A 23,777-nucleotide genomic window follows, 5' to 3' on the forward strand; every position below is an offset into this window, starting at 1 on the left:
TACCTAGTCTGTCTCCCTCACAACCCATCAAAGATCAAGCAAAAGGCTCCACCCAGTGAAGGAGGAAGAGGAGGAGCAACAGTGAGTCTACAGTGCCAATTAGTGAACTGAGAAAATAAATATTTTGCCTTTATATGGCCAGTTGTAATGATTGTGATCTCACTTGTGTAGGCAATGAGTGTTATGTTCTAAGTATGTGTTACAAACAGTACATTTTCTTCCTAATGGACCTCCCAAGACTGGCACACACTTGCACATCAATACATAATTATATAAATAAAAACTGTATAAACAAAGCAGCGAGACAGGGCAAAAGCTCCACTGGTGGACTATGATCTGGCAGGAAGTGACTGACCCAGTGACACATTCAGGGTCAATAAAGTTCAGCTGGAATAGACTCTGCTTTTTAGGGCAAGCTCTCGTTTTCACTCCTCCCATCTCTCCCTGACTCTCCCTGTGTCTCATAGTCTAGTACAACAAGCACATAGTGAAGGTGAATAAAAAGGAAGCAATGATGTCCCAAGTGTGTGTGTGGATCACAGATATGGTGACTCCAAGCATTACTTTTCAGCATCACAAGACTAAATCTCATGAGTCACAGCTACAGGCTGCTCCCATCATGGCCTTAATTAATCACTGCCATGACAATGGCAGCTATGGGGGCCAGGAGATTTTTCCTGTGCTTTCAGTTTGTGATTTTGAAAGCTGAGTAGATGGTACATATAACAGGTTCATTGATACGGTCATTTTCATCAACATCTATGTCATACTGCATTTTTAGATGCCCACTTAATTAATATTAAAAGATAAATGTCAATAATTTTTTGGAAGAAATAACATACTGATTAAACGCAGGATAGAGGCAGGGTAATAAAAAGTAGGAGAGCTTCACAAATCATACAGATTACATAAATAATAAAAAAAAAAAATGTTGCATGAAGACATACTAGGTCTTCGTAGGAGCTACACTTTTAATGTAACTGACAATGTAATTCTGGGTGTTTACAAGCAAAACAGGTAAGAGTAAATGCAAGGCTTGTAAAGTGTTGTAATAGGGATATTCTAAAAATCTGACTACACAAAAGTAGTAAAACTGAAAAACTAACAGAGCTCTGAAGTATTTATCAGTATTTGCCTTTCTGTAATTAGCCTAAAAGCAAGATGAATGTTTTCCCCATATTTGGAAAGGAATTAACATAATCATAGTGTATCTACCTTTTTAATTCTGATATCATATGATATAACATTGTAGAAGCCGAATACAACTCTGTGGTTTTAGGATGCATTTGCTCCAACAACATGTGTTTATAATGACGGGCCTGCGAAATGCATTGTGGGGTTGAGGAGGTAAACAAACAACTGTGTTCAAGTAAAAAATAATGTCGATTTTGAACATTTCAGAATCCCCAGTTCCCTCCACCCTCTTTGCAAACTGTGTGAATGGCTGCAAATGTGTTGTTCAAGTTCCTTTTCTCTCCCTTTGGATAGTGGAGCTGGGCCCACAGAAGTATCCCTCACCACTGCAACTCTCTCTGGGTGACCTAATGGAGATGAGAGGGGCTGGCTCTTTGCCAAAGCAGGCTGCATTGTCCTCAGGGCACAATGAGAGGCAGACTCAAGGGAAGTACAGAATCAATGTGTGCAAGTGTGTATGTGTTTGTCTCTTTGCATGTATTGCCTGTGGCTTCCAGCCCATGCATGTGTGGAGTGTATTCCTTTAGGTACTCATAAATGCACTCAGGACTTGTGTCTCATAGTGAGATATTGCTCCTGTTGCTGCCGAGTGGTGGTGTATCAACCTCAGGCCTGGGGCTCTATAGGAAGTGCAGATGCATCCAAATGGCTGTGAATGGATCACAGCCCTCCTCCCAGTGGAGCCATGTGGCCTATTGAAAGATGCAGCCTTTTGTTTAAAAGGGACCAAAACCACAGTCAGGGAATTAACTCATACAGCAGACACCAACTGGGCTCAGTGAGACAAAAACAGATAGAGATCTGTGAAGAGAGAGAGTGAAGGAAAACGGAGCACTAAAAGCTCCACTCCTCCCCCCTGTATTTAAGTCAGCTCCTTGGCCAGTCAACCACACACAATAAAACCAGTGCCGAGGAGCATCTGCTACCTCAATCTAAGCAAGAGGATAAAGGAGAGAGAAGCCACATATGGATCAAGTCTTTGACTTGTTGATATTACTCTACTAATATAAGCTCACAGTAAAAAAGAAAAAATCTATTTCACTTTATGAAAGTAAATACAGTACTATAACAGTATTGGCATTTGGATTGGAACAATGTGACTGAAAGTTGGTCTTATATATAAACAAGCTGTCAGTGGTCTTAACTAATACAACATGTGTATGCAATGCTCAAGCATGTCTCGATTAAACTTGGCGTAAAAGACCTTTTTCACAGCAGATCGTTCTCAACATGTAGGTCAAACACAGGTGTACCAGTAACATTAGGGTTCTACATCACTTATTTATATAAGATAACACATTTTTGTTTGCTTAAATTAATGCTGCCAAGTCACCATTTCCAAAGCTTATCTAAATTAGTTTATTATTTTTAATAATGCACTGCAGTACAGACACACACTGCAGATTGGAGAGACAGACCACTAGTATTGTTTACATGTGTGTTTACGCCGAATATCTTTCTCTTGATAAGGCCTTACCAATGTTGGGCTATGAAATGTTGGTCATATTGCACAACCCCAAACATGCAGAGTTTGTCTGTCACAATATGTTACCAAAAACTGCGAGACGCAGTAGTAATCAATTATACTATGGACATTTGATTGCACCGCATTGATCCACTACTCCAAAAAAAACAGAATGCTGTTAGTCTGAAATCCCTCGGAGGGAGGTATGGCCCTGTTTCACTTTAACAGCTGGGGTTGTATGTAAAACAACAAGGAGAAACTCATTAAAACAACTTGAAATTATGGCACTAACTCTCTGGCGCAACGTGTGTCAGTCTGCTCAGATACTGCTTCAGGTAATTAGACATTAGTCTCAGCTGTGGCTTTATGAACTACTAGTTTTAAGTAAATTTCACTGCAGGTCAATAATCAAAGAGGCCTGGGTTCACAGTCTTTAACTACTCCCATGTGTCTGCTTCTGATGCAACGGTTTTTTTTTACATTAACTCTGCACTTTTCCCTCCGTATCTCCCATCACATCACCGTCTTTCACAGAATCTCCACCAACGCCACCCTCCAGTGTTTCTCTTTGAACCCCCGCTGGTCACTCTCTTCAAATCCCCTCTCCCTCACATTTGGCACTTCTGCTTTAACACAGTCCAGATGCCAAGTCACACTGAGAAGAGAAACTCAGACTTGGAGAAGGTGTGCTTAAGATTAAAACAAATGCCCCGGTGTTGATTTACATACGTCACCGTACTTTACAGTCACATACTCAGCCAAGACGAGAGGTCATGCCCAAGTGTGCAAACCAGAAACACCTATGAAACAGATGTGAATGAATCACAACATACAATGAATGTTTTTCATTCCATCATATCTCTCAAAAACAGCACAGAGAAGATTCCATACAAGTTCAACAAATAATATCCCAGTTTTTAACAAATTGCCTGGCTTGCACAAATTCAAATACCAAGGTTTTCATCCATAAAGTTTAGGTTGGGCTAACATCATGCACAGCAACCACATTACATGTCACATGCCACAACGGTGTCTAAAAAAATGTTTTCAATCCATATGATGAACTGAAACTTAAGATTCAAAGCAGCAAAATCCAAATGAAATACACCAGCCCAGAAAGGCCATAGCATGTCTGACTTAATGCAGCCCAGAAATCTCTGCTCAGTCAGACTGGGTGTTTAGGGATTTCTCACTGGTTGGTGGTGACAGTGGATTCCAGAGAGTTTTCCAGTTCAGTCGACTCAAACATATTGGATTAATAGAGCAGTTTCGACCAACAAAAGACAAATACAATATAGTGAAAACATGAGAAGGATCTGTTCTGCCTTCAAGTATAAGCGATTTATGTGGAGGACAAAAGAACATAAACACCAATCTCTTCCAATCTTTAAAAAGGGGGTGGTAAAAAGGATATTTGCAGATTTGACTTGACATTTTAACTGAATTTTCTTCCGGGCAGCATTATTAATCATTCCACCTACTGTAAATGCTGTCATTTAAAAGAAAGATGCTTAAAAAAATCCAACCAGTTAAGGAAATAATTCCTTCCAGTTCAGCAGGACAAAAACTACATGTGCAAAAACAGGCAAACACACAGCATGCCATCTGGAGATGTGGGGCAGCTGCAGGCGGAGGTCAGGAAGACAAGAAAAGGAAGTAAGCGGAAGAAGGCAGACAGAGGGGATTATTGTACACACTCAATCATGTGGACTACCCCACTCAAAAAAACACTTCCACAGGAAAATCTAAACACTGCCACCAGTTGCACATGCCACACGCTTTGTTTCTTACAAAATTAAATAGTCAAGAATTTAAGAAAACAATCACATTGGCAGCAATTCAATGCATGGTAAACATGACATGCTGAAAGGTGGTAACTGTTGGTCTACTGGGATTTTTAATATATAAACAATCCTCTCTAGGATTTACAGAGAGTGGTAAATGGCACATGGTCGATGTCAGAGGTGATAGATAGGCAACGTAAATACTCGTTAACTTACAAAGGTAGGCAGAGGATCATCTCAGAGTGGAAAACTGTATGTTACTCAGTTCATTATTGAATACTAACATGACAACACTGATAAGAACAAAAAAATTAAACATCACTGAAGACATTTTTCAAAAGTTACAAATCGGAAAAATGGGACTCCTGTTCCTTGTGTTTCTTCCATATACATCATACGTCGCTTTACACTCCCCCCCTCGCACCAAAGCTAAAGATCCTCAATACATTCATACACTTACAGTCAGATGTAATGCAACTTACATATGGAGTCATTCATCACTGACCAGAGTCAGACTGCTCTGTAAAAATAGAGTAAGAACAAATAGAGCAGAGCTAGGACAAGCCAACAGTGAGCATGCAGCCAAGGTATCCTGTTCCTTCTCCATCTCTCCTTCCTTCTACCCTCAGCTTGTCTCTGTCTTTCCATCCCCCCCCCCCCCCCCCCCCCATCTGTGCCTCCTTCATCTGTGCTTTGATTTTCTTCATTTCTCTCATCACTCCAGAGCCTTTCAGGCCTCCAGTGTTGAGACAGTCCACACACAGAGTTCATCCCCAACACTGATCATAAGAGTGGTGCTGATGTAATTGGACTTGAAATACAACACACATTCCAAAACCAACAAAACATAAAATGTTCCAAAACAAAATAAGCTGTTTTGCCTCCACTAGGACTGCCAAGAGTAGTCACAAGTAATTGGTGGAAATTTGGGGGAAATCATCATAAAAATGCAATTTTATTGCAATGTTATTTTTGGAATACAAATAACTGCATCCAACTAAAATCAATGCGAGTGAGTGTGTGAATGTGAATATACGAACTAAATTCCACACCTTGTTGTGTCATTGTAATTTTACTTTTTGACACAGTAACAATATTAAACATGTGCTACCCTGTGTTTTTCTAGCAGTTCTTAGACACACAAATGTTTCATTATTTAAAACTTTTTAGCACAAGGTGTGGAGTCACACTGTAACACCAATGTCACACTTGGCCCACGCAACATCAAAAAAGAGGTGGGCTTTTATCCAGTACCTCCCCTTTATGGGTTTAACCCCCTCTTCATCAAAAACAAAGCAAAGGAAAGCTTACTTAAATCCATTTTTTTCCATTCATTTATACTTGATCATATGTTTGCATGCACAGCCCAGCTCCACAGGCACAAGGACTATCACACTTCCCCCCCAGGCTTTTTTGATGCATCTGCTCCTGTTGTGATGCAAGTATTATGAGCTTCAAACGGAGCAATGTAGGCCCCCGTTTTCCTAAGTCCAACACTCATCTTCTCCTAACTCTCAAATCTTTTTTTTCTCATCCATATTTGCACCTCCCCAACATGAATGACATATAAAATGTATGTTGTTACAAGTTATTTTGGTAAATAATGATGATGTATATAGCCAACATGGTGTATCTGTCTGGCACAACTGAGCTTTGTCAATTTATACAGTCTGAACAGTCACCTTCAGAGCTGAGCCATCAGGCAGTGGAACACCATATACAGCCCCAGGATGCGTCTTCTCCCTGCCCATAATCCAGAGCTAAGGGACAGGATCAGTGACCACAGAGAGGAGAAAGGGAAGGTTATAGCACTTATCATTGCCATGAGCTAGTCAATCTATAACACATACACTGCCACTAAGGGGTGGACAAGAGTGAGTGACAGAAAGGGGCCAGCACAATATGTCGAACTCAAAATCACTATGTTAAGAGGTTTCCTGAGTTGTTCCCCAGTAGCGATATTGGTGCATGGAACATACAGTACTCAGCTATGGCATGTCGTTTCCAGATATATTTATAAAATAAATCAGGCAAAAGATGTCAGTCTTCTGTGGACCTTTTCTGTGTTGTCATCATTGAAATTTGTCTGGTGACCAAGTCCAATTGAAAAACATGACCGCTCAATCTCATGAAGCACAGCAGGACTATTGCTGGTGTTTCTCCCTGGTCAGTCCAGATAATGTGAACACTAGTGTGGGTTACGACACAAAAATATGTATGTAACATGAAAATGAAACCTATATTAATCTATAAGGTTGTCTCATGAGGGACTCACATAGGCGTCGCTTTAATGCTTGATGGTGGGCAGGCGTGATGGCTGGTGCTGGAGGATGAATGACCATAATGGATGACTTCATAACAAGGGTTGCTAATGGTGCTAAAGTGATGATGATTTGATGATTGACTTGTTGGCTGCACTTTGTTCAACAAAAAACAAAAGCAACAGGAAGAAAGGTCTTGTCCGAGAGCTCCATTTGCACGGTGTACTGTTTGAGATTAAACACATACATGTGATGGCCGGTGCCTCTGGTAGAATATTTGCATTAGGCGATTTGGTGGGCCAGTGCTTGCGTTGCTGCTCAAAATGTTGAACATTTCTCAAGTTTAGTAACAAAGCAACTCGAGCAAAGTGAAGCAACAGACCCACCAGGCAGTTTGGCAACACTTGACACTGTCCCATTCAAAGTAAATGTGCGGTGTTTCAGTTGAGATCATGTGGGAGACTTGAGAGAATATACAATACATCAAGCCAGTAATTCAAAAGAACTTAAAACTTAGCTAAGTGAAAAAAATTCCAGTATTCATCTTATTAACCGGATCTGTTCCAAGGTTCTATTTATTTCTTCATTGCGTCATGACCTACCCCTCCACAAACCTTTATAGAAATCAGGTCAGTAGTTTTTTTTAAATGTCCTGCTAAAAGACAGACATCCAAAAACATAACTTCCAAGGTAATCAGTGTGCTTGTGCTGCCTGAAAGTGGATAAAATTAGACTTTGATGACGTCGCTGAAGACTACTTTTCAGTTCGCAATGGAAAATTCTTTGATTGTATATTTTGGTTAAAACTTATTTGGCTTGTAACACTGCCTATAATCAAAATCTAAACAGGCAGATTTGGTATAATCATTATTATCATAATCAAGCCTTGGTCCCAGTCATCTTGACTTGATGTGTTTAGACAATACAATGAAAGCTAAGACGCAACAAACAAATGCACTGTAAGTAGGCCATTTCTAAACAGCGAGCTGCCTTTTCCTCACTTATATCCTATCATTACAGCTGGATCTATTTATAAAGCACATAAAGTCTGCTCACCACACTGAAAGTTACCAAGGAGTTGGTGGAATTATTGACTCTAAAACCCACCACTCTCCCTCTCTTCGTCTCTCTCCATTGTAACACAGACTTTCTCCATCTGGCCCAGTCTCTGCAAAATACAGTTCATTGCAAATCCAAACTGCAAAGCTCATTTAGCAGCTTTCAGTAAAATGTAAGGCAACCCCTCCTCCATCTTTCACCACAGAAAGGCAGGCCCCGTAGCATTCCTGTCATAGTATTAGACTAAGAACTGACCCACTGTATGTATGCAAAAACCATACACTATGAACCCATACTGGTGTCCCATTTCTCATTTCTAACCTCATTCACATCAACCCCATGATGTGGCCATATTGGAGATGAGGCTCTTTCAATGGCTCAGAGACACGTGATCTTGGATTATGTTGTCATGCAACTGACGAAAGGCAGAATTACACCTAGCCCAGCCCATTTTTGCATTCTTGAGCAGCAGTGTAAGTAACAAACTGATACAGAAATCTTCCTTATGAGCCCACAGGTAAACAGGACAAGGCTCTACATGTCTGAATTGTCTTGCCAAGCCCTTGGCAATGAGCCACTCAATATCTCTCATACAGCAGCAAACAAACTCATACTTGTTTACAATATTTCAAATACTACATTTTTAATCGAATTGATTAGTATTAATTAGTAGGCAGATTTTCTATCTGACCAAGTGGCGCTGTTCTGCAGGGCCATTAGACTGCAGATGCTTGCGTCATTCCACAGGTAACCTACATCATCATGGCCCAGTTCACCAGCTGTAAAGAGAAAATTCAGGCTGCTGAGGGACTAACTGTGCTGTGGTTGCTGCTACCACACAACGTAACTCATCCTGTTCTTCTGTCTTCATCACACACACTAACACACGACCAGACTATTACTAGACCCATGTGAACAGGGCTAACCCTCAACATATTCAGGTTCAAACTAGTCCAAGAGATTAAATTAAATTATAACAAGCACATTTGTAAAGGGAAGTTTTGTGTGTTCATAATCCTTTGAAACAAGAACTTTCAATTTTACCTTAATTCCCTCACAAATGTATATATCAAGAAACCAAACAGTTCACATGTAAGTGTAAAATTCCCTCTTCCCAAGTTGAAATTGACCATGAAAACACATCATTTAAGATGGACGCTGCAAAGAGCTGTAGAGAGGACTACTGTAACCTCCATCGAGTAGCTTATACCATCAACAAAGCAAACACCACACTTCTTTAATCATTAGCTAAAAATAACATGCTCATATAAATCTAACCACAAGACATAAGACCATAACCTTTCTGGTGACAGCAATGTAAAAATGAGCCAATACCATTTCATAATATTATCCACCAATCACTTAAGGATTGTTGCCTTTAAAAAACATATTTGCTAGCTATGGTTGTGGTGTCACTAAAGAGTAACACTATCCTTACAAGTGCCCTATTAGGAAATAGCATAACAGCTCCTCTATTATGGTTCAGCATAATAATTCAAAATGGCTAAATTGCCTTTACACACAAAAAAAATCCCAAAAATAAATATGAATACAAAAACATAATGCCAAAATACTAATTAATATTAATATATTAATGTAAATATGAATTATTTAAGATTAACTTTGTATTATCTGTAAGAAAATGACTTACACAATGTGGCATTTCGTCAGCTTTATTATTTCTATTTTCAGCCACTATCAAAAAAAAACCTTGTTCGAAGAAACCCTTGAATCGCTCCTCTGAGAAATACTATGATTGAGGAAATATCTCTTCACCTGCAGGATCACACAAATACAAGACGAAGATGTAATTGGTCTTCCTTCCCCATCCCCCTTTTTGCCAGCCACCGCTGACAACTCTGCAGTGGAGTCTACAGATTACAAACCATTAGCAGGAGGCCATATGGCCTCTTTCTTTCAAACATGGCAGAGAGCCTCTCTGTGAACTGCTTGAGTGTTTATAAGCACTTTAGGGAGCTACAGCATAAAGAGGGCTGTGTTGCAACACAATTTAAGGGTATTTACTCTTTGCAATCATTTGAAAATGGCCAAGTAAACATATTTGTGCAAACTGGACGCCATTAATACAGGTTTAGAGAATAGTATGTTAAAACATCTGCATTCTGACACCTGTCTTCTCCACCCTTTTGAATTTCTAGTAGTTATTAGAATTTAAACAGTGAGACAGAAAGCTTTTCAATCAATGGGAGACTCTTAACAAGCTTTCTGTGAAGGACTGGGATGTTAATCAGATTTTGGATATGACAGATGGGGACCTTGGTTGTATTGAATATGGAGATGCCTGATCTACAACACTGTGTAGCTGGTGTGCCCAGTTTTGCAGGTGCTACACACAAACCATGACAGCTCCATGTGCCTCCTTTGTCTGTCTCTTTCTTATGAAATTAGCTTCACCATCACTGATTACATTACATGCAGTGGTTCAAGCGTTATGATTTATCATACACTGTTCATATCAAAAATTCAATAGCTGGTAACAGACGAAAACAAACACAATGCAAGATAAAAATATATAGTCTCCTCTTACTGTTTTGTTTTTATTTGCTGAATTATTTGCCCACACAGTCCAGTAATTAATAGCATATTTGTAAGGTTTTTCAATTGTGGTTCATAGGAAATTAACTACAATTCAAAACATGTTAACCTAGACATCTAAACTAGAATGGAATGTATTAATAGTTTTTTTTGATACTCGCAAGGAAACTGTTGGATACATTCTGAGCTCAACTAAAGGGGTAGCTTGCTCATTAAAAAACAAAACAATGGAAAGTAACCAAAAAGCTATTCCACTAGCAAGTTAATGTTCCACTGACACATTTTATATTCTGTCACCAGATAACAACAGAAAGCATCTTTGCTGTACACAACCAAGCCATTTAGAAGGCAATACTCATAATTTCCCACTCAATAGCTTGACAGTGAGATCCTGTTTCTGAATGCCTAGATCACATGTGGCTGACAGGGCCACGGAGCAGCCAGTGTGACAGGAGACAGTGTAAATACATTATTGCTGCATGATGAAATAATTTAGGCAGCTGGAGGAGTACGACTGTATTCTGACCACAGTAAATCAAAGAAATGGAAAGAGAGAGAGGAACTTCTAAGTGAAGTGTATATGCGTGTGTAATTTTAATGTTCCTGTGTACGACTACATTTTCCACCACCCAAACATTAGTCATGTAGGAGGAGCTTGGCCCTGTAGCTTATGAGGAAGACTTTGTTAAGCTTAGGCCAAGGTGCTACTGTATCAAAGAAGCAGCTAAATAAATGATGACATTGTTGTAAATATTGTAATATATACTACTCGCGCTGAACAATTGCAGCATTGAAACAACACAATTAGCAAACTGCAAATTCTGCAATGAATTTGTTAAATTTTCGATAGTTCTGTGTTTAACACCACTTAAAAATACAATGCTTAAATAATACACACGGGGGAAACTATTTGTGTCTTTGAGTTATCATCCTTGCATAAGAATACAGCATAATAAATACTTTTTACAGTGACACATGCTTCAACTTTTGAATATAACTGTATTACACTGTGAAAACTGATTTGATTTTCTTCATCAAATTGTTCAGCCTTCAGTTTATGAGCTATAAATGGAGAAGCTGAAAGCAGTTTAGCAACATAACATATGACACGGATGGATGATAATTAATGACAGGAAAAGAAAGTAGAGCCAGTCTTGATATTACTCAGCCAGACAGTGCAAGTTATTTCAAAAGCAGCTGCAAAAATCTGGGTAAATGACAATGACTTTGATGTCAAAATGAATGTTACAGGTATTACCTTTACGATGTGAATAAATCTTCCAGTTCTCACATTGTTAGCTACTGCTCTTTCTGTTTTTCCTTTCTATTGCTTTACAGCAGTTGGCATCCAAAGGTAATGAATGCATTACAGTCTCCTGCCTCCTTAACTTTCTTTTGCACCCTTTCTTAAACATTTGGCTTTTCATCCACTAACTTATTGTAGTGTTTTATGTTCAAAGCGATGACTTTGACATCTGTCAAGTATTCCTAGATATCTTTGAACTGCATGAACACTGTTGTGTTTTGAACTGTGATGAAGATAATAGGAACTTTGATTAAGCTTTACACTATGGAGGGCAGCATTACCCCTCTCAGTGTACAGCCTCCCGTAAATTATTAATAGAAGAAGAATGTTCTTGAATTGGAATACAACAAGGGTTCAATTAATTTGTATATAATGTTATACAACGCGTTGAGTAAAAAGCACACATAATCACCTGGTATGGTTTACCTCAGATGTATGAATGGTTACTGGCTTTGTTTTCTGACCTTCACAAAAAAAATATTGGTTTCCTTAAAATCAGTCATCCGACATGTATCGTGGTAATTTTCAACAGACCGATATGAGAATTGTTCATCGTAATATCGCCATATTGTCCCACTGAATACACAGGCGAATTCCTGTTTGGATTTCCGTAAAAAGACTGATGATGCTCCAGGCCTGTGGCCACTGCCCAACAACAAGTCAGCCCACATTCACAGCTCACTCAATCACACACACACACACTGACTGTCTGACTGCTACTGTGTGTTCCTGACCAAACAGTGGACATGTTATTATCGTTACAGTCAGACAAGACTGGACACGGTGACGCTTACCCAGCAGGTCCATTTGTGTCTTAGCATGGAGACAAAATGAGTTATTTTGATAGAAAACAGTTAAGCAGGCGCAGGTATTCAGTGACGAGCTCTTTCACAGTAACTTCCTACCTCAGCGCTGACACAACACAGTCTGATAGCAGTGAGAATAAAACACGTATGTTCCAACAACAATGAACCACAGTATCTCAAAAATCCATAACGCTGCTGCTGTATAAAGTTTTCCATTTAAAGAACAAAGAGAGAAGCTTTGTCGCATATAACATACCTTTCCCGGCTGTGTTTTTCATTGTCTCGGTGTTAATCCTTCACTGCATTCCCGGCGATTCAAGCAGAAAAATGAAATAAATGCTAATCGAGTTACAGCTCCTCAGTGTGGGATTTTCCTCTCCGTTGTCTCCTTTTTACGTGGAACCAGGAATGACTTGTATCAAGTGAGCTAACAACGCTGGAGTCCCACATACACAAAGATCACAGTTGACGGTTTGAAGCTGAGGCGAAAAAAAAAATTAAAAAGAAAATTAAAACGAACCGACAGAAAAACGCATCACGCGTTTAACGGGTGTGTTCAATTTGAGAGCAGCGTCTTTTTGCTGTTAAAAGAAGCTGAAAAGTCCACTGTTTTGTGACAGACTGTCTAGCTTTCAGACCGGCTAACTAGCTAGCCCGTGGTTACTTCCTTTCTCTATGCTTAAATAAGAGCAGCAGCAGCAGCAGTGTGAGCGGTGGGGAAAAAAAGTTGAGGGAAAAAAAGGCACAAGCCAGATTCAATACAATGAAGGCACCCTGTTGCTTTAAGGGCAATTGTTAGAGGACAGCGCCCTCTGCAGGATTACAGCTGCGGTACTGCACGGCCGACAGCGGAACACAAAATGTTTAGACTTTATCAGGCAAACCAAGATCAACCAGGATCAACTGATCAACGTTTTATCAGAAAATGAAGTGATTTAGATCAGATACGCTTAATAGTATTATACACATGTATATGTTCAGTGTATTTGTCATTTAGAAAATTGAATAAATGACCCATAATTTGCTTGCCATCTCTTAAAAACATGTTTTATATAAAAAATAAACACCAAATAAACATGAAATGTTCTTAGAGCTACAAACTGATTTTGAATAATAACTCTAGCATCAACATTACAAGTTAACATTCCACTAAGACATTTCTTTGTGGCCTCTTTTTTTTCCAAATCAGCGCAATAATTTGCCAACACGTTTTTATATATGTCTTATATATATACAGTATATATATATATATATATATACATACACATGACAATAATGATAATCACATTGTTTACACTTGTTTAGCGTTGACAGTAATACTGCATTAACATTCAGATTGCCTTACTTTGATTTTGTACACTCTCATTACGCTCTGTAGTTGGTGTATCGTTACCGATTATGGCCGCTAGTAGGCGCTGTGATGCCATGAGGGAAAACAAAGAAGGTGGTTATTGTTGTACTGATGTTATGAGCTACAAACAGTGCAGAAGTGTCTTACTGTCACACTACCTACAGAGGGTAACACCGTTCTAAATATTGTGTGTATCCCATGTATCAAATGTAAGGGCTGTTGCGACTGATTTTGGGGTGGCATGGGGTTTCTAGTTTTGATGTGGGCCCCTCAACATCATTTTACTTGGGCCCCCCCAAACAGAGTAAAACAGTTGCTTGGCTAATTGTAAAGCCTATGTTGTTTTTACACTTGTAACTTTACTCTGTTTACATCTATCTTAAATATTTCCACGCAAAATATGTCAGTAAAAAATATATATATGTTAGTATATATACTCCCTGTTAGTATGTACATACTCCCTGTGTTACTTTATTATTTATATATTTTCTTCTTGCACGAGGAGCACAAGCAGAATATACTTATTATATACTTATATATACGTAGAGTTTAAAATACCAGTGGTCTCTCTCTTATTTTTGGCATGTTTAATTTCATTCATCCTGATTTGTAATCACTATATTTAAGTTTAATATTTGAAGGATCCCTCCATCTTCTACTGCTTTATTTTATTGCATATTCCTTAATGTATTTAATTTTTTTTTCATTTTATTGTTGTTTGATCGCTGTCCTTTGGCTGCTGCAGCACGTGTATTTCCCCAGTGTGGGATCAATAAAGCCTAATCTAATCTAATCTAATGTAATCTTGATTATTTTAATATTTAACATGAAACGTCAGTGCAAATCTTTAGCCAAGTCATTTGTGAAGGGTTTACAGGAGATGAGATAGTGTCTGTGACCCATATCTTGAATAATTACAATTTTCTAAAGGTAAGAACACATTAGCTGTAAAACCACCACCAATTTATCTAAACATATTGGCTGTCTCATGAATTACATCGTCTGGCCAGATGGTGTCACCATAATATAAAAAAAAAAGTGAAATATTGTGACCGGTACCTGCTCAACATTAAAAATGTAATCACTATCTTTTTTTCACTCAGGTTCCACAATCCAGCCATTTCTTCAACAAATTGTCTGTAATGACCACCCCCGTTACGTAACAGTCAATGGATCACTGGAATTATCCAGAACAACAGAGAACGTGTGGCTGTGTGTGCACATATTATATTTCATCATAGCATCGTCATTTATTTTGTTTTGAAGCAAAGATGACTGGTTGAGTCTGAGGGACAGAGACGATACACTCACCTGGCTACTTCATTAAGTACACATGACATCCTAAGATGGCAGGAGATGGGCCCCAGTGTGATCTTCTGCTGCTGTGTCCCATCTGCCCCAAGAATCACTGTGTTGTCAGTTCAGACATGGTCTTCTGTTTACCTTGGTTGTAACCAGTGGTTAGTTGAGTAACTGTTGCCTCCCTGTCATTTCAAACCAGTATAGCCACTCACCTCTGACCCTCGGGCATTAACAAGGTATTTTCCCCCAGAGAACTGGCTCTCAATGGATATTGTCTTTTGTTTGGACCATTCTCTGTAAACACTAACACTGTCATGCCACGTTCAATGTCACTTATATCAAAGATTCCAGTGCTGTTAAATATTTTGTCACACTGTAAGAGTTGTGTGCCTTATTGTTACTGGACTGAAATAAGGGCACAAGCATGATGTTGTTTACAGGAACTACAGTAAAAGCCTTCAGTGCCTGCTTATCATGATAAAAAAAAAAAACCACACACCCACACTTGTGGTTTCGAATACACACTTTGTGGTTGTAGTTCTCTTTGTAGTAATTTCAGAGTAAGGGCGTTTTCAACAGCCATGGGTGTTGTTGACACCTTATGTTGCAGAAGCAAGTATGTTTTTAATACTGTTTTTATCATTTATTCATTTCGTTTGCAAAAATCGGTCTTACCATCATGTATCACAGTGTTTACTATGGATTATTGGTGCATGTATACTCTTCTTTTTTCTAAGACATAAAAGGAGAAGTTGTGTCAGAATATAGCTACGCAGGTTTTATGTGGACGTCATGGCTCATTGCAATTACACACAATATAGGTCAAGGGTGTCACAGTTTTATTACTTCTGCCGTCGTACATGCACTAAATAGAGACGGAGCGCAAAAGGCAGCAGGAGCAATCTTTTGAAGGACACAGATTGAAGAAAACAGATAAAGCCTTTCCAAAAATAACGCCATTTGAGCAAGATGAGCATATTTTTCTTATGGAAACATTTTGGGCACTGGCATGGTAATAGTCGTATTCTCTCAAAGGTTTATATGACCTCACACAAGTATGCTTTTGATGCATTGGATAAATGATAATCATACAGTAGTTCAGTGACACAGTTAGAGCAGACTTTGCTGAAAGCCTTAAATATATAATCATGGCTCTTTGGAAACTCTAAACTCTAAAGGACAAATGTGTTCCACCACAAGCTCTGGTTTTTATCCATATTTGAAAGTGGTTTCTTGATTTTGGGGTTTGGCATCACTTTTTAGTGTGTGTTAGAAGAACCATATGCTGCGTGGTCGATGTGAAAGTGGTCGCGGACTCAGTCCCACTGCCCGTCTTACGGCATGTGGTTATGGTCTGCAGGCATACGGTCGGAGATGTTTTGAAGTCAAGTGTGCCATGCATGGTGACAATGAGTGGATAGTATATGACTGTGTCCTGCATACAACCAAGCCCACAACCACAGCTGTGTGATGTGAAACCCTTTATCTAATAGGGAGGGTACCCTTTCCATCTGATTGGGAGTTCCTGTTTTTCTCTTATACTTTCTGAGAAATAATGAAAAAATAAAACACATAGCCTTGACGCTTTTGTAATAGGGCCTTGTTTATGTGCCACGATCTCGTAAGTGCAAGTGCAGATTCTTGCCACACATCCTTAAATACATTGAGTCATGTTATTTCACAAAACATTTAAACCTGGCTCACTGTCCCACGAGTTTTGAAAGATGAGTCTTTCCCGTATTAGTTATAGTACAACTTGAGAAATACTATTTAAAGTGCTGCCGTAGTAAAATCTGCATGACAGTGACATACTTGGTGCACCATGCAGCAAAATGACGAAAAACTGCAATTTGAAAACAAGAAATGAATAATGGGTATTTCAATGCAATTAATCTTTATTTATCAGTGAGACATAGTGCATCTGATGTGCTGCACATAGAGTATACAGTAATTTGCTAGTTTGCAACTGCTGTCCCTGGCTGGGCTTTTCAGAAATAAAAATACAGTAAAAATGACAATAATACACTTCATACAATATGTTCATCAATCAAATCTTTAATTCAAGTATTTTGTGCAAATATTTATTTTTATTTACATTAAAATAAATTGTGATGTACATCTGTATTACTAATAATAACAATATTGAAACTGAATCGAGATAACTCGTGAACAATCTGTAAAATTGTAACATTGTATGCCATCTGTGAAATCTTTCACATCTTTATGGGTGTATGTGTGCAATGTGTTTTGGGTGTGGTGTGTGTGTGACTATACCTTCTCTGACTTACTTCCCCATCAAAAACGTGCTGCAAAAATCTGTAGTCAGCTCCAGCTGTGCCGTCCGCTCACACACACTCAGCATCATCATCATCATCACCAGCAGCAGCAGCAGCAGCAGCAGCAGCAGCAGCCAGAGTGAGTATTCTCCAATGCATTCAGTTTACTCTGCAGCCTTGACAATTATTCAGAGTTTTATATTTATACATATTTATACACAATATTCAAAAAGAGAAAAATAGATGGAAAATCTGCTCAGAATATTTCTATGTATTCTACTGGACAGCATGCAGTGCTTAACGTGGAAAAAACACTTTATTTAAGGTTATTAGGATCAGTTTTTATGAAAATTTTTAAAGAGCGTTAAAAGATTGAAATCTGACTTTTTTAGTCAATTCAGTCAGTTTGATTTCACTGAAGAGGAGTCGAGCTGGAAAAAAGAAAAAAAAAAGTTTTTTTTCATATTCTGCACGTATGTATTATTTATTCAGTTAACTTTGCTGCCTGGAAAATTTTAAATAACAATTTCCAGTGTTCTTGTGATTGCTGCATTAAAGGGCCTAAGCAGCAGCAGCTCACACATCCTGTGTTAACCACAGCAAGGTGGAGTGCTGTGGACCATGAGGGAGGCATTTAAGTGATGCCTTTTAAATTGACTGAAGTGCCGTGATGAGTGTTTTTTTTGCTTTTTTAAAAGATAATAAAATCATTCTTCTTATTTTCTCTCCTCAGGTGTGTGTGCTGAGCACTGATTGAGAGCTCCAGTGGTTAGAGTGGGATGATAGCCTGATCAATCACAGGAGTGTCACACTAATTTCCAAGCAGCTCGTACCAGCTCTGCTCATCCACACAGCTCTGATCTTGACCATCGCAGCCACGGCCATGAATGTCATCTCCTCCCTCACCTCCCCCTCCTCCTGCCCCCACCTGTACCACTCCCCCAGTTACCCCACCAACACCACCAACATTTTGGATGGCAGCGCTACAGCCAGCGGGATCAGCCGTGTAATTTTGCAGCATTATAACCACACAGGCCGTCTGCAGAACAGGACCATCTCAAACAGCCCAAACCACATCAGCGTCTCCGTTGCTGTCTTCTTCTTCCTCAGCATTTTCATCATCCTGGAGAATTTACTGGTTCTGGTAGCCGTCATCTCCCGCATCCGCCACAGCCGACGCTGGGTTTATGTCTGCATTGCCAACATCACACTCAGTGATCTCCTTACAGGTGCTGCCTACCTAGTCAACATCTGCATGTCTGGCAGCCAGACGTTCCGCCTCACGCCTGCTCTGTGGCTCTTCAGGGAGGGGATGCTGTTTGTGGCCCTGGCTGCATCCATATTTAGTTTGCTCCTGATTGCTGTGGAGCGTTACACCACCATGATGAAGCCACTGCCCCAGAAATCAGGTAGAAAGACCTACTACAGGATCTACGGCTTGGTGGCCCTCTGCTGGATTTTTGCACTCATGATTGGCTTCCTCCCCTTGCTTGGTTGGAACTGTGTGTGCAGCCTGGAAGCATGCTCCACCCTCCTGCCTCTCTACTCAAAGACTTACATCTTTTTCTCCCTCTTCGTCTTCTTCATTATCCTCCTGGCTATTGGTGTGCTGTATAGTGCCATCTATTGCCACGTACACAAGAGTGCACAGGTGGGCCCCCATCGCAGTCGAAAGCGCTCTTTAGCTCTGCTTAAAACAGTGATTTCCATCGTTGGGGTGTTCATGCTCTGCTGGGGGCCTCTGTTCCTCCTGTTACTGGTGGATTTCTTCTGTGTCTCTCGCAAATGTGGACTGCTGTTAAGTGCCGACTATTTCATCTCCCTGGCTGTCCTGAACTCTGGCCTTAACCCCATCATATATGCCTTGGGCAGCAGTGAGATGAGGAAGGCTATCGCTGAGCTGCTGTGTTGTTGCTGCCTGAAGGCTGGCCTTTGCCACCCAGACACTTTCACATCCAAGGAGACAAGCAGCACCTCAGAGAGCAGGAGGGACAGTCTGAGGAACAGTTTTAACAAGGTCAGAAATCTGAGTGTGGCCTCTCCACCATCAACCCCAAGCAAGACGCGCAAAGCACCTAAAAAATACAGGTTGAGCTCCACCACCAGCTGCCTGTCAGTTTCAAGTGGTTAAACCACAAAGTGCTCCCCTCCCAAGCGAACGAGACCTGTGTTTACTGATACTGATCTAACCGTTTCCTGAGTTTTGGTTTTAATGTTCACTACTTGTCCAACAGGTATTTGCAGTGACGCACTGTTAGAAAAACCTTAAAACACATTGGAATTCATCTGTAGGTTTGCAATATTATCACAAGTAGCAGGATTTGTGTTGCCTCAGCACACATTACATGACATTTCTTAATGCATTTTTACACATTGACTGTATAGATCTGATGTTGCACTGTGCTTATTTAGTTTTCTACCTTCCATATATATGTGTATTTTGATGTATTGTTAGATATACGTATATTATTTTGTAGCGGTTCACATGAAAATCTAAATTGTGGTAAAATATGTATATACATGCACCAGAGTGTATTTTAATAGTTTGTACTGGAGCCTAATGTCTCACTGTATTAATGAAAATAAATATCAATAAAGTTTTTTTCTTTACTTACTATATGCATGTTGTTTTTATGAAGTATAGTTCCTTAGTTTTCCTCTGGAGGGAGACATGTTACTGAAGCTTTGAACAGCTTTTACAGGTGAATCTGATGATTCAAAATACCTTCCAGTACAAAAATATGCATGGCAGTAACCCCAACACAAACTTTTGACAGTTTTCCAGATTTAAAAGTGTACATATTCCCCCAAATTAAAATGATGTATTTCAAATTTTGCTGAGAAAACAGTTTTGTGATAGTCTGACATCTATGTTAAATCACCTCAAAAAGTATTTTTCACACAGCTCTCCACTCGACTGTACAGTGTACTTCAACTGCGGCCTGGTCCGATGTTCCACACCCTCCTGCCTCTCTACTCAAAGACTTACATTTTACAGTTTGTTTTGTCTTGGACTGAATGGAGAGTAATGCAAAGTGTGCATCTCTGGCAGTTTCACTACATATTTCATGAAACTGTCACTGCAACAGATAAGGTGCAATGACGACTCATAACTACATGTGCCACGAGGACGTTCTGAAAGTTCTCACTTTCAGCAAATGCCTTTTCCTCTTAAGTATCTATACTCACTCTGGAGCAGTCGCCCAGTTCTCACAATGTACCTCAATGAAGTGACACATTTAAAGAACTTTAAAAATCCCCATTAAATGAAATATTAATTTCTCTTTATTTATTAGGATTTTAATAAACAATATAAAGCTCAGCTCGGCTCATAGCAGGGTAGTATGGTGGGCTTCACCCCAGGACAAATAAACCACCATTGGTCACCATGTTTAGATTCAAATGTTGCTAAAAGCTGATTGGTGCTTAGAAGTGAGTGACATCACATCACACACACACACACACACACACACACAAAACACTTAATCTAATTATAACCCTAAACCCAGGTCTTCAGGCCCAAAGAGCCCTTTAATGTTGTGAGAAACGAACAAAATGTCCTCACTTTCCCTGAAATGTCCTCACTCCCTATGGTTCACATGTCGGTCCTCACAAAGATACACATACAAGAACTTAAACACACAGTCACACAGCCAACTATGCTTTTAAGGACTTGCATTGATTCCATTCATTATCCCTTATCATTGGCCTAAACCTTACTTTGACCCTAACCGTAAAACCAAAATCTCAACCCATGAACAGCCCTTTTAAGGTGCGACAGAATGTGAGGACTAGCCAAAGTTTTTTGGTCCTCACAAAAATGTACGTACAAGTGCACACACACACGCATGCACACACACACATACACACTGCTGTCCTTATGAGTTTTATTAGAAGTAAGGATATCTGAGGCAGACTCATCTCAAAATCTTTTCCTTGTGTGCGTGTGTGTGTGTGTGTGTGTGTGTGTGTGTTCACTGCTTTAATAGCAGAGCATGTGTGGGCGGCTGTTTCAGGTTAAAGTATGAAAGCAGGTTTCTCTGTTTCTCACCTCAACGCTTCATTTCCTTCTTCCTGTCTTCAGTGACGAGTCTGTGCAGCTCATATTTATCAGGAATTCCTATGTGGAGGCCGTCAAGATAGTGGAACATGACAAGAGTCTTCAATGATAAAAGTTCATTGTTTTTAGAATTAAATTGACTTGTCGTACAGTTCTGAATAACTGGCCGCATGTCTTAAGTCTTTGCTCATCTGCCTGTGCTAATTTTCCTCACACACTTGTGTAATACGTTCATTATTCCAAATGAACATTACACTTGTGTGACAAAATTAAAGGTGACAATACTTTTCACTGACTTGTGAAATAAATCCCAGTATCATGTTTGAGCTTTAAAAAAAAATCTTCCTGGAAGTTAAAGAGAGGATGTGCTTCAATATTTTTGGCCCACAAAATAGGGATTTAAAAAATGATCTTCCTGTAAAGGTGGTTATGGGAAAGTTTTAAGGACACGTCATCATCTTTCCACCTTGCTTAATAGCGTTTATTTTTAGCACGTGGTTGTAAACATGACTCATTCCCATACACACACACACACTCCCAGACTCTCATCAAATGTGTCACCTGTAATTTGTCATAATCGTTCATTTCACCCATAATTGGTTTTAACAAATCAATCATTGTCAGAATGTGATTTAAATATTTTCTTTTGCGTTCCACAGGTGCATGGCCATTCAAGGTTACTTATGTTAAAGTTAACAGGCTGATGGGTGTTGTAGTAGTTAGAGGAGCTAAAACATGTCTTCTAAATCAGCATCTTACCCTTAGTGAGACTGTATCTAATTAATCTGAATATTTGTTAATTAATTTTTACAATTTTGTTTTAGATTTACAATAGCTTTGGCAATGAAAACGTGTGTTTCCCATGTTGATAAAGCCCGGTGAAATTGAAATCGACTTGAAAGAGAGACAGAAAGAGTTCCCCTCCTTATGAATTCCTGCATCTCTACAGTTAAGAGCAGGGGATAAGCCTCCCTCATCCTCAGTCCTGGCACATCTCCAGGTCTGGTGCCTGATGAAAAAGCAACAGTGAATTCCAGCCTTTATTAGCTCTTGGCTCTGGGACAGTCGTTGTATCATATTTGACATGTCAGTGGCTGATCACCAATCCACATAGCTCTTTCCCGTGCTCCCCTTACAACAACAAGATCTTTTCTCCGCTCTAAATGGAGTACGATGGGTTAATGACGGTTGCGTGCAGACGTGGCTATGCCCTCAATAATTACCTCACTGGCTTTGCCTCCAGGTGTTCAGCAGACAGTTAATGATGTACTGTCTGAGGATGGGGGGGAGGCAGCGGGTGAGGAACAGAGTAGCTACACGTGGGAGAGTGTTATTACGTCGATGCATGTGCTACACTAAGTTCTCTGCAATGAAAACGCTGGAGAATGAAAATGCTAAAATCTTGACAGAAAAGTGAGTTTTGGTCCTTAGCTTGCTACATAAATATAATTATTGCAATTATTATTATTATTTTATTGAAAGTCTTATTTTTGGCCATCATTCCAATCACTTATAACCTAATAGCAGTCTATTAGCTCAATTATGGTGAAAAAGACTAGTATTTTTTGTATCTGTAGGTTGGTAGGTTGCTTGCTATTTCAGGCCTTTATGTTTTCAGGCCTGTCACAAAATTTCTCTTTTTCTTGTTTGCCTAAGAACCCAGAGAAACTACTGTTGAACCACTCCCGTAGCCTACTCTGCTACTGTCCAAACACATGCTTACTATTAGGACAAAGGAAATATGGTCACAATCTCCACTTACAGTATATTCCAAAGTTGAATCATGGCCAGAACTCTGTATTTGTAGAATATTATGATGTCAATCTAAAACATAGGGAGTTTAGACTTTTTTTCACATTATCTGCCATCACTTGATAACTTTACCCTATTTGATATAGTGTGTGTTAATTCTATGCATGCAGTAATTAATTCTTGAGTAATGGCCAAATATATGTTTTGTGAGGTCACTGTAGGTTTCCATTGAGATGTAGCACAAATATTAACTGGATTTGGTAAAAATAAAATGCACATTTGTGTTTATCTGTGTTTCCATCAACTGCTGTAAAGTGAATACCGGGGGTTAGTTCACTGAGATTAAAAGTGGGTATCACCGCAGAAGAATAACAAGAAGTAAGTTGATGCCACAAATAAATATAGAGGGCCAGTAGCTGTTGATATAGAGTCACATTTCATTGCTACTTCAATTTGTTATTGTAGTAATATTTGTGGAGGGGGTTGGAGTGATGGCTTCTTCATCAGTCCACACATTCCTGCTCTCACCTACACCTCCACCTTTTACACCTATTTTTCCAGTTCAACTAAACGTAGAAATGGGAAGAACGTTTCAGTGACACAGG

At 39.4% G+C, this 23,777-nt stretch overlaps 2 protein-coding genes across 8 annotated transcripts in view; one reads left to right on the plus strand and one right to left on the minus strand.

The window, feature by feature from the left end:
• The window catches only part of si:zfos-588f8.1, a 51,177-nt gene extending 38,047 nt beyond the window's left edge, over positions 1–13,130 (minus strand). For 6 of the 7 annotated variants that reach the window (XM_058637812.1, XM_058637810.1, XM_058637811.1 and 3 more), the window contains exon 1: positions 12,688–13,130. The gene's annotated coding sequence lies outside the window, so the exon portion shown is untranslated. Of the gene's footprint in view, positions 1–6,125; positions 6,204–12,687 lie in introns of all 7 variants that reach the window. The other variant, XM_058637808.1, reaches the window with a different exon arrangement.
• Positions 13,131–17,420: 4,290 nt separating this feature from the next.
• On the plus strand, positions 17,421–19,922 carry s1pr4 (sphingosine-1-phosphate receptor 4). The gene is made up of 2 exons (XM_058638842.1): positions 17,421–17,499; positions 18,094–19,922. Exon 2 carries the CDS (start codon positions 18,244–18,246, stop codon positions 19,489–19,491), a length of 1,248 nt encoding a protein of 415 aa, XP_058494825.1. The 5' UTR covers positions 17,421–17,499; positions 18,094–18,243; the 3' UTR covers positions 19,492–19,922.
• Positions 19,923–23,777: the final 3,855 nt, after the last annotated feature.

Source organism: Solea solea, chromosome 9, assembly GCF_958295425.1.
Source record: "Solea solea chromosome 9, fSolSol10.1, whole genome shotgun sequence".
Lineage (NCBI taxonomy): Eukaryota > Metazoa > Chordata > Actinopteri > Pleuronectiformes > Soleidae > Solea > Solea solea.

What these genes read in the sequence shown, in the direction of transcription:
- s1pr4 (XM_058638842.1), top strand. Translation starts at nt 18,244, where the DNA reads ATGAATGTCATCTCCTCCCTCACCTCCCCCTCCTCCTGCCCCCACCTG.